Consider the following 12,218-nt stretch of genomic DNA (forward strand, 5'->3'; position numbering starts at 1 on the left):
CAAGTATTGTTCAACTGTTGATGTGACATAAGCATAAACTGCCCTGGCACTTCTCCTTCAACATGCAAAATGACTGTTCATTCAAACACTAAAGGTATTCTGTATTTTCTGTTTGTCATTCATAATTTGATCTATAAAAGTAATATAGGTGCTTCAAATGAAACAGGAGTTTTGACTAAAAGGAAGTACAGGTGACTTAAATTTACAATGGCCTTAAAAGCACACAATAAATCGCAGAGCTGCTGCAATTACATGTTACTTTTTCTACACTGAGGTACTCCATTACTCAAACATATTTTTAATTCTGCATTTGGTACCTCATAAGCTTCGTAGTACTGCTAAGTGTTCCCCGTAACAATGGAGACTAAAGTGGCATAGCTGTTAAGATACTGAAGTCACCTCCTGGAGAAGAGAGTTTGAAATCCCTACTTGGCCACCAAGATTTAGCACTCCTACAGTTTCTATGGCATATCGCAGGAAGATTCTTTTGACGAGACCTCACACAACTTTACTCCCCAATCGAGCTTGTGCTCAGTCTCCAACAGCTTAACTCTTAAGGTGTTAAATCCTTACCTTCATTTTTTTCCCTTAGTAACATGGGTGATCCATCTGGCATAATTTGTACTCTATCACAATGGATCATCCCTTCTTTCTTTTCACAATCCTTCAGCCCTCATCTTGTTCTATAGCCTCAAATAACTCATATAGAGAAATGAAATGTACTTTCTATAAGAGCTGCCGAGAAAGTAACGCACTGCATTTTTTTCCTTCAAGTATTCTTTATTGAACATAATTAGAATTAAACACACGTGAGTATGGTGTTTTATCTACGCACCCTATTTTTCCACGTAATCTCCATCCCATTCTATGGCCTTCCACCAGCACAAAACAAGTGCATATATGCCCTGCACATACCAACACTTGTCCTGGTCGCGAAGTCAGTGCTTCAATGTGTGAATCATTTCCCTCTTGTCCTCAAAATGTCTTCCATGAATGGCATCCTTTAATGGTCCAAACAAGTGGAAGTCCAAAAGGGCTAGGTTAGGGCTGTTGGGTGTGACAGCCATGGATGGTCTCCCTGACTGCTGTAAATCATGGAGCTCTGCCAAACCACCTTCTGATGACCTCACCCTCCATGCCCAGTGACTAACTGTAATTCTGTCGACAGCAGATGCTCCATAGACTTCGCCAAGTGTTTGTGAATATTCCCCACATTTTCTTTCTCTGCAATGAGAAATTCAATGATGGCATGTTGCTTGTAATGTACATCATCTACAGACACCATTTTGAAACTGTGCTGCAGCCACACTATCTGTTGGAAGTGACAGAAACTTGGTGCACTCACTCATGAGACTTCAAATAATACATACATAACATTTCACATTCGTAGTATTGTTTTAGGCTGAGGGGGCAAAAAAAAAAAAAAAAAAGAGAGAGAGAGAGAGAGAGAGAGAGAGAGAGAGAGAGAGAGAGAGAGAGAGGGTGCGTTACTTTCTGGGCAACCCTCATAGTTGAGAAGATCTTTCAACTTGAAAACAATAACAGCACTAAACACAGAACAATAATATCCAAACTTGGAACTTTAACAAACCTCTGTTTGTGTGAGAAAATGAACAGGAAGAAGTTTCCGGTCACGATCTGTGAGAGGCAAGAATGTAACTTCATCTGCCCTGAGGTTATTGGCTCCGGCACCAGCTCCCAGAGGACTGTACTGTTCCACAGGTACAAGTGCTGAGAAGTGGCCCCTGGTGTATCCAAGGGCTATTGGCGAACGTATACAGAAACTGGGATCCCAAAGAAGTGGCAAGTAAACACCTGCGAACACAGCATTTACAGCTAATTAAAGACATATTTCCTTAATAAAATCAAAGTCTTGTTCTTTCTTGTAATGATTGGGTGCATAAATGGACAAAATAAACAGGCATAATATGTATCAGCATTTTTGTCGAGTAGCTCTGAAGGACGACACTGCCCAAATGTCCAGTGACAATTTCAATCTTGTGTATGTGCATGTCAACCAATCAACACCTCAGCTATACAATGAATTACCTTTATCCTCTCCATTTTTCACTATAAATTTGTTAGACAAGGTCTCATTATCTCAAATGCACTCATTTTTATGCAATCTGTTTCTTTTGTTAAGACACTCTGTGCAACATTTTGTCATCTGAGTATATTACATCCTTGACCTATGAAGCTGCTAGATCTGTATAATATCCATATAAAATCACCATAATACTTTGTTAGACTGAACATGGTTTCCAGCAAAAATGTCTTTATATATGGGAATAAGTGGAAGTCAGAGGGTGCCAAATATGGTGAATATGAGGGATGTCTGAACAATTTTTAATTCCAATGCCTCAGTATTCCCAAGCCAAAACAGCTTAGTGGGAAGATGAGGTCTTGACAAAATATGATGAGTATAGAGGTATATGTGTAAGTATAAGTCTAAGAAGACTTTCCTGATATCTATCTGATATGATTTAATCCTAGGGAATGCAAACGATAAGAAGCTTTCTTTGTACAGAAAATGAAGACATAACATTTCCAACACATGAAGTAGACAGGCTGAGTGTAGGGCTATTAATTTCCACTCAGTGCTTCGATTTCTGTTCTGTTTGGAATGAGGTAGTGTATAAACATTTCATCCACAGCGACCAACTAGTTCACAAATTCAGTTTGTTTCTCTTGAAAACAATCTCAACGTATGTTTCTGGTGAACATGCAATATAATGAGTGCTGATCTCTCATACAACTTTTTCATAGTTAATTTACCTGTAAATGCCTATCAAATTAGTACTCCTGGTAACTATTGTGTTAACTGTTTCTTATACCTTTAACTGCTATTTGTCCAGTATCATATTGCATATTTTCCCAATGTTTTGAACTGAGGTAGCAATTTTGAGATTACCTTTATTATGTGGATCACCCTCGAGGTAACTACACATGTTCGAATTTAGCCACCAGTTTGCCAATTCTGAACATTAATGACCAGATTCCTTATGAACCTTCATTAACTTTCGATGGATTTCTGTTGGCAATGTACCATAAAAAATCATTTTATTCCAGTTCCTTTATTTGAACAAGTATCACATGACACTTGTACTTTTCAATGCTGTATATATGAAACCGCATCACAAATTAAATTAACACACTTTTTACATCACAAGATAATATACCAAATCGTACTATGTAACAACACCATCACTGTACTTGACTGGCAACTTTCCGCCTTTTGCGAGTGCACTTGCTAGAATTAAAATCAAAATGAAGATTTTCATAGCCAGATTGGAAGTGAGACAGACTACATGCTAAAAGGTAAATAAAAACATCTGTGAACTCATGAAATGGGATAAATTCTGAGAAAGGAACAACCTACAAAATATATTAAGTGAAAAAAGCATATAATTTAAAACTGGAGAATGTTACAAATACTGTTGTACTTCAACTGCTTTGTCAAAAAGTCATCATAAGACACATCTTCAGGTGAAACACAGATAGGAAGGGAACTATGAAACCACATACCAAACAAGTATAAAGTACCACAAAGGGAAGAGGGTGGGGGGGGGGGGGGGTGTTGGATGATTGTTGTAAACAGTGAAGGTCCCCTAGATTTGTGAGGCAGCAGTAAGCAAACATTTTGTGTCCAACCTGCTGGCCCCCCGGTTATTCTAGATGGACAGCTACATCTATAGTCTGCATGTCACCTTACAGTTTGTTGTGGAGGGTTCATGAATGGTGTGTTCAGCAGATCTCTGTATTATCTCCAATTTTTATAATTTTCTCATGGGGGTCATTTTCGAGACGGCTACGAGAGGAAGCAGTTTGTTACCAGCACCTTCCTAGAATGTAATATTTCAGAATTCCAACACTAAACCTCTCTGTGAAGCAAAATACCTCTCTTATAATGTCTATCATTGGGATTTGTAGAGCATCCCCAAAATGCTCTCACACTGCCTAAATGAACCCATGAAAAATACTCTTGGTTGGTTTTTCTCTGAGATTGGCATGATGGGCAGGTCAATAAAATATTAAAAGAAGTGAGTGAGGTAACACCATTAGATTAAAATGAGAAATGTGTAAGAAAGTGGTCAGAATCATGTGTGGGGTTCATATTCGCACATCTTGTAGGCATCTTTTTAAAAGATAGGGAATTCTTACAACAGCCTCACAATACATCTACTCACTAATGAGATTTGATCTCAACAACATGGACCAGTTTGAAAACAACAGTGACATTCATGATTATAATACCAGAAAAAAGAAACACTTACACTATCCTTTGCTCAACCTATCTTTGGCACAGAAAGGGGTAAAACATGCTGCTGTAAAAATTTTCGACAAATGATCAGATGAAATAAGGTATCTGACAGACAGCAGTTATAGCTTCAAAAATAAATTGAAATCATATCTCCTTGACAACTCCTTTTATACCATAGATGAGTTCATGAATAGGAATAAATAAATCTATAAATATAGTATATGCATTTTGTGCCATTTAAGGGAAGGGGTAAATAACAGAAATATTAATCTTTAACTCTGTATTATAAACAAAGATTCTGTAATTTACCTAACGAAAGCGTTGGTACATTGATAGAAACAATAACAAACACACACACAAATTTCAAGCTTTCGCAACCCACAGTTGCTTCATCAGGAAAGAGAGGGAAAGACGAAAGGATGTTGGTTTTAAGGGAGAGGATAAGGAGTCATTCCAATCCCGGGAGTGGAAAGACTTACCTTGGGGGGAAAAAGGGACAGGAATGACTCCTTATCCTCTCCCATAAAACCCACATCCTTTCGTCTTTCCCTCTCCTTCCCTCTTTCCTGATGAAGCAACCGTGGGTTGCGAAAGCTTGAAATTTTTGTGTGTGTTTGTGTTTGCTATTGTTTCTATCAACGTACCAACGCTTTTGTTTGGTAAGTTACAGAATCTTTGTTTTTAGATATATTTTTCCCACGTGGAATGTTTCCCTCTATTAAAATTTTTTGTTTCATATGTGCATTTCTTATGCACTTGACACGTTCCACATCATAACGGCTACCATTCTGTGGGATTGATCAATGGAACACGCAACCAACCAACCAACTAACTAACTAACAAGTAAGAAGTTTAGGTTGCCAGGCATTCACAGAAGCCAGGGGTAGCTGATGCTGACCCCCCCCCCCCCCTCTCCACCCTCACAGGGCTAAGACTGTAGTGGAGGGAGGGGGGGGGGTGACCAGCTAGGTTGGATGATATCACTTATTAATCTTAAATTGTGAATCGATTAGCTTAGGAGTTTGCCTTATGGTTGTAACGTGGAGCACTATTAAAATGTGTGTCACTGAATGTCAGTGACATCAACATTAGTGACCAGTCGCTCATGGATGACAAAGGAAATGAAATTGATAGTAGTAAAGCAAACACACAAATCAGTTTCAATTGTTCCTTTACAATTAAAGATAGAGTGCTGCCCCAGTATCATTCTCACACAAATGCAAAGATGAGCAACACACATACTATTTTATTTTATCTTCAAGCATTCTGCATTCTATTTATGTTAATAGTCTGTACAACCTGAACAATATACAATGATACATAAAATAACAATAAAGAAAATGGTTAGACATGTAGACTTGCATACAAACATACAATGAGTTCAAGTTAAAATTTTTGATTTTCTTTCGGACAATCAAAAAATTCCTATAGGCATAGAAATCATTCTTTTTAAGCCAATTTTGTAGAACATTTCTGAAGGTTTTTAATGAGGTAGTGTGCACTTCTAGTGGCAGTGCATTGAACAGTTTTACTTCAAGATATTTACAAATATAGTGAGTTTTGCTAAGTCTTACAAAGTGTTGGTCAATCTTTTCTTGTAAAGGGTTGGTCACTCTTTTCTTTGTGATGTGTATTGTGATAATGAAATGATTGCCTTAATTTATAGCTCTCTTGGCTTTCTTTCATGTAGATTGGGTAACTAAGTATAAATATTCACGGGGCTCCCAGGACACAGTTCTTGAAAGGTGGCCTACAAGATACACTGTTGTTGTAAACAATATCTGACAGCCTTTTTCTGTCACACAAAAACACTCTTTGCCTCAATGGAGCTGCCCCAAATAAGTATGCAGTGGCTATGAAAACATGTGTAATAGGAGCTGAGCATCCTGTTTCCACTCAAAGATGCTCTAAGTTTATGTAACAGATATATTACTCTAGATAATTAAGTGCATATAGGTGAATTCTGAATCAAAGTAAAGACCTAACAACATTCATGAGTTCAATACATTTTCAGTTTTATTCTGGCTTACAGTTAATTCATTGTCTTTAAAACTAACTAGAAATTCTTAGGTTGGGCCTGCTTTGCTCCTTTAGGTCTTTTATGTCACTTCCAGTTGCAACGAAAGAGGTATCGTCAATACGACATGATACTAGGTAGGTTATTAATACACTCCTGGAAATTGAAATAAGAACACCGTGAATTTATTGTCCCAGGAAGGGGAAACTTTATTGACACATTCCTGGGGTCAGATACATCACATGATCACACTGACAGAACCACAGGCACATAGACACAGGCAACAGAGCATGCACAATGTCGGCACTAGTACAGTGTATATCCACCTTTCGCAGCAATGCAGGCTGCTATTCTCCCATGGAGACGATCGTAGAGATGCTGGATGTAGTCCTGTGGAACGGCTTGCCATGCCATTTCCACCTGGCGCCTCACTTGGACCAGCGTTCGTGCTGGACGTGCAGACCACGTGAGACGACGCTTCATCCAGTCCCAAACTTGCTCAATGGGGGACAGATCCGGAGATCTTACTGGCCAGGGTAGTTGACTTACACCTTCTAGAGCACGTTGGGTGGCACGAGATACATGCGGACGTGCATTGTCCTGTTGGAACAGCAAGTTCCCTTGCCGGTCTAGGAATGGTAGAACGATGGGTTCGATGACGGTTTGGATGTACCGTGCACTATTCAGTGTCCCCTTGACGATCACCAGTGGTGTACGGCCAGTGTAGGAGATCGCTCCCCACACCATGATGCCGGGTGTTGGCCCTGTGTGCCTCGGTCGTATGCAGTCCTGATTGTGGCGCTCACCTGCACGGCGCCAAACACGCATACGACCATCATTGGCACCAAGGCAGAAGCGACTCTCATCGCTGAAGACGACACGTCTCCATTCGTCCCTCCATTCACGCCTGTCGCGACACCACTGGAGGCGGGCTGCACGATGTTGGGGCGTGAGCGGAAGACGGCCTAACGGTGTGCGGGACCGTAGCCCAGCTTCATGGAGACGGTTGCAAATGGTCCTCGCCGATACCCCAGGAGCAACAGTGTCCCTAATATGCTGGGAAGTGGCGGTGCGGTCCCCTACGGCACTGCGTAGGATCCTACGGTCTTGGCGTGCATCCGTGCGTCGCTGCGGTCCGGTCCCAGGTCGACGGGCACGTGCACCTTCCGCCGACCACTGGCGACAACATCGATGTATTGTGGAGACCTCACGCCCCACGTGTTGAGCAATTCGGCGGTACGTCCACCCGGCCTCCCGCATGCCCACTATACGCCCTCGCTCAAAGTCCGTCAACTGCACATACAGTTCACGTCCACACTGTCGCGGCATGCTACCAGTGTTAAAGACTGCGATGGAGCTCCGTATGCCACGGCAAACTGGCTGACACTGACGGCGGCGGTGCACAAATGCTGCGCAGCTAGCGTCATTCGACGGCCAACACCGCGGTTCCTGGTGTGTCCGCTGTGCCGTGCGTGTGATCATTGCTTGTACAGCCCTCTCGCAGTGTCTGGAGCAAGTATGGTGGGTCTGACACACCGGTGTCAATGTGTTCTTTTTTCCATTTCCAGGAGTGTATATGCAGAATATGAACAATAACGGTTCCAGTATGGAACATTGGCATGTCTCTTGAAACATCTAGGAATTACGAGCTCATACCAGCAAAATGTACTTTCTGTTTCCCATTATCAAGATATGATTCTACAATAGAGAGTTCAGCATCTCAGATGCCATAGTACCTCAGTTTATCTATTAGAATATGATGGATCATAGAGTCAAATGCAATTCTCAGGTCAATCAATAGGTCCTCAATAGATGATTTTGCCTGAAAGGCAATAAGTATTGTTGAAACAAGATTTTCAACAGTTTTCAATGTAGATTAATTTTCCATGAAGCCATGCTGAGTGTTTGTCAGTGTTCCATTGCAGGGGAAATGTTTGCAAATTTGTTGGTTAATGCAATGTTCTACTATTTTTGAAAATGTTGATGCAAGAGAAACTTGATGGTAATATCAACGCATGACTTGTTTCCTTTTTTTATGTAGAGGGATAATTACTGTTAACTTTAAGCAGGCAGCAAAATAAAAACTCATAAAAATCCAATTAATTAGTGTACAAAGTGGATGTAGTATAATTTCTGTGATTTTTTAATAATGAAATTTGTGAGCCCATACAAATCTTCTGATTCTGAGTTGCTGAATTTTGCTATAGCTACTGCATCAGGGACATCAATTTGAGCCCACTTGAAGGTAGATATTATAGGTTTGTTGTGCAATACGAGTACCTGTTTTTTCGAGATGCTTATTAATTCCAGATTTATATTTGTCATTTTGTTGAACTGGGTGTCCTTTGTTAGCAGAAAGTGATTCTATTAGTACTACACAGTTCTGATTTGATAACTCTGCAAGCAGCCTTGCACTTGTTTTGTGATTGCTGAATATAACTATAATTTGCCAGCGATGTAAACTTCTACAACTGCTTTTGACTAGTTTCCCCTTGTACCTTTTTAATACTTTTGAACTGCACTTGTTGTTCACATTGATCTGTCAGATTTTTTGCCTGCAATTTTAATCTTATTCCTTCATAATCTGATACATACATAGTGTTAAAAAGTGTTCTTTCTGTGTTTGTTATAACACTGTCCAGACATGCTAATTGTCTTGTTGGCTTGTTGTTTACACAGAACATACTGTGTGACCTGAGGACACTGAGCAAGTGTAAGTGCTTTGCTGTTGTAACTCTAATTATTAGAGATATAACTGAAATAGATTAAAAAAGGCTCTGTAGACTGACTGAATCGCTGTCAGATTCTATATAGAATTTTCAGTTCATTTAGCTCCCATGATAACTATAATATGAAGTTTACCCACCCCCCCCCCCTCTCCGCCCCAATATAAGCACTCAATTGTTGGAAGAAAATATAGGTCATGACCATCAATAAGGAGGCTAGCAGAAGTGAACCACCAAATTACCATTTAATATTGGAGACATTCTCCTGTTTTGCCATCTTAGAGCATATTCTAAACCAAAACTTAATTATGTACCTCGAACAGAATAACATTATCCATGCTTACCAATACGGATTTCAAAAACATTGATCATGACAAATCAAACTCACAATTTTATCACATAACTACCCAAAAATCATGGATTAAAATAATTATGATGTAATATTTCATCACTTACAAAAAGATTTCTTTTAAAATTTGACTTAGACTCAGCATCATACCAAAGCTTGCTAATGAAACTACAATCATGTGGCATATGAAACAAAAAGTGTGATTAGACTGAGGCCTTCTTGGTAGGGAATGCACAGCATGTTATCTTTGAGTCATCACAAGAAGTGAAAGTAACTTCCAAAGTACATGAGAAAAGCATTATGGGATGCCTGCTGTTCTCATTGTATGTTAAAGACCCAGCTTACAATATTATTAAATTCAAACTTTTGCCGAGGATGTAGTTATCTATAATGAAGCATTGTGCATGAAGAGGTGGGGGGGGGGGAGGAGGGGTGAGTTGCACAATATCTTCTTTATAAGATGGCTTCAATATCTTTGAGTCACAGCTGGAATCAGTCAATTTTTATGGATATCGGGATATAACAATTTGTGAGGGTGATAGTCTGTTTCATTTATGGTATACTGGGAAGACGCAGTCAAAACTTAGGACTAACAGAGGATTATGAATGTGTACAACAAAGTGCACCATGAATAATCACAGGTTTGTTTGGCTCATGGAAGAGCATTATCAAAAGGCTAAAAAAACCGGAACTGGCTGACACTTTAACACAGAGGAAATATCTTGCTAAAGTCTGTTGACACAGTTTGAAGAAACAGTTTTAACACATTCGGCTTGGTGCCTTAGCCTCACTCGTGCACTGGCATAGCCAGGGTTACCATTATGACAAAATGAGTAATTCACAGAATGGAATCACCTTTATTGTTATTGAGGGAATCATGAAAACACACCACTTTTTACTTTTTTACAGGTCTAACAATGTCAATATCATTGGAATCATCCTCAGATCCACAAAAATATAATCATCCACATTTTCATTCTAACTAGGAACATCTGAATAATCATCGTCAAAAATCTCAAATAGTATTTCAGATTTGTTTATTTCATTCTGTTTTCTGAACAGGCTCATCTGTAAGAGTGGAAGGCACGTCAAGATGAAAAGAGTAACTATGTGAAATATTGAAATGCTAATAAACAAAGTACACATAATGCAAGCAAGCTTGACACACTGATTACCTGTGCAAACACCTAAACAGAAAAAGTAGTTAAAATATATCACAGCAGATGGCACCTACAGATAGTGTGTAGAAAATATGAGTTATGTTGAGATCCTTCTGTAACAAATAGCATGCAAAACACGAGTAAAATTGGGACCCGTCTACAATGTTTTAAGTGATGAATCTTCGAATATACTTCATCCTCATCCATATCACTCCTGTTATGGTCCATGAAGACAAAATTAGTCTAATTACAATGCACACAAAGATATTTTTGAAATTATTTTTCCTACACTCCATACACAAATGAAATGGGAAGAAACCCTAACAGTTGTTACAATGGTTAGTACCATCTGCCATGCTCTTCACAGCAATTTGAAGAGTATGTACGTAAATGTAGATAAAATAACACCACAACTGGAATAAGATGGAATAGCTGGTTTAAGAATATATCCGAGGAGTCATTCTCGTATAAGTGAAGCACAACTGGCAAAGGAAAAAGATTCTCTGTGGGATGTTCTATATAAAGTTCTATATTCAGTTGTAGAATCTTTTTATAGTATATAGGTTGTTGGTAGCAGCTGCAGCATAACAGTCTCTATTCCATGGTGCCAGCAGTCACTAGCAAAGGATTATCTGTAAGTCAGGACACACTATCTTTAATTGTGAGACTTCATTTCTATTTGCATGGCGAAGACTGTCAGAAGAGCCTACTTTAACAGGGAAGGGCTAAAGAGAGACAAAAATTCTGAATAAAAATCAGGAGGGACCTCTTAAGTCTTACACAAGTAGAATAGTAAGGGTATGGTGCATCCAAATAACGTTTTAGGCTTTTCAGAGTAGATATGTTGGTAGTGAGTGAAGGCAGTTTTTTATGTTAGTTTCCAAAGTGAATTAGGTGGGCATTGGTAGAACTACCCTACCGAAATCTACAATGAAATCTGGATATGAGATTTGTTCTGTAAGTGTCAAAGACATAGCACCCAGTTATTTATGTGATAATGTGGGCCAGTGGGATACTTGTGGTGCCACTTTTTTTTCTGTAGTTTTAGTTCAAAATAGGCACTGCACCTGAAGTTCCTCCATGATGTTTGCAGAGTGAAAGAATTTTTCATAGCAGCTGATGTTCATCACACTGTCCGGTTTAAAGGCAGTATGTGACAACAGAAGGTGTCTCCCATCTACCTGTGACATGTTTGAAAAACATACCAGCACTCATGCTGATAAATGGTTAATTATCTGTAGTCACAAATGAAATTCCATCAGCCAATCATGAGACACCTGTTACTGTGCAATAATTTTTGGTCGTTGTTCAACCTAAGTATTGCAACGGATAACAATTACTGAACAAATAATAAATAAAAAATTGAACTCAAGTATAACTTCCATTATTAACCCAAGTATTGCTAAATACAAAAGTTTTAGAGTCAAGATTCATACCTGGTTATTCTACTACAAGGTAACAAAGTTGTTTGTATTAAATAACATTGACACTAAGGATACTGATGAAATAGCATTAAAAATATAAACAATTTTAAAAAATTAAAATTGCCTAATATTTAATTTTCACTATGGATACTTGAAAATGAAGTAAAAAGCTGTCGTAAACTTAAAGGATGGTTTGAATACAGCAATGGTTCCCTGGGGACGGTCTGGTTGGAGATGATGCCATTGTCTTCCTCTGATCTATGAACTGAATGACTACCAGT

At 39.0% G+C, this 12,218-nt stretch overlaps 1 protein-coding gene across 2 annotated transcripts in view; it reads right to left on the minus strand.

Annotated features, from left to right (window-relative positions):
* Nucleotides 1-12,218, minus strand: part of LOC126175898 (ubiquitin thioesterase trabid) — a 112,441-nt gene that overhangs the window by 37,174 nt on the left and 63,049 nt on the right. For both annotated transcript variants that reach the window (XM_049922956.1, XM_049922955.1), the window contains exon 7: nucleotides 1,592-1,815. In XM_049922956.1, coding sequence (XP_049778913.1) covers nucleotides 1,592-1,815 — 224 coding nt within the window. The remainder of the gene's footprint in view (nucleotides 1-1,591; nucleotides 1,816-12,218) is intronic.

This window comes from Schistocerca cancellata, chromosome 3 (assembly GCF_023864275.1).
Source record: "Schistocerca cancellata isolate TAMUIC-IGC-003103 chromosome 3, iqSchCanc2.1, whole genome shotgun sequence".
NCBI classification, from domain to species: domain Eukaryota; kingdom Metazoa; phylum Arthropoda; class Insecta; order Orthoptera; family Acrididae; genus Schistocerca; species Schistocerca cancellata.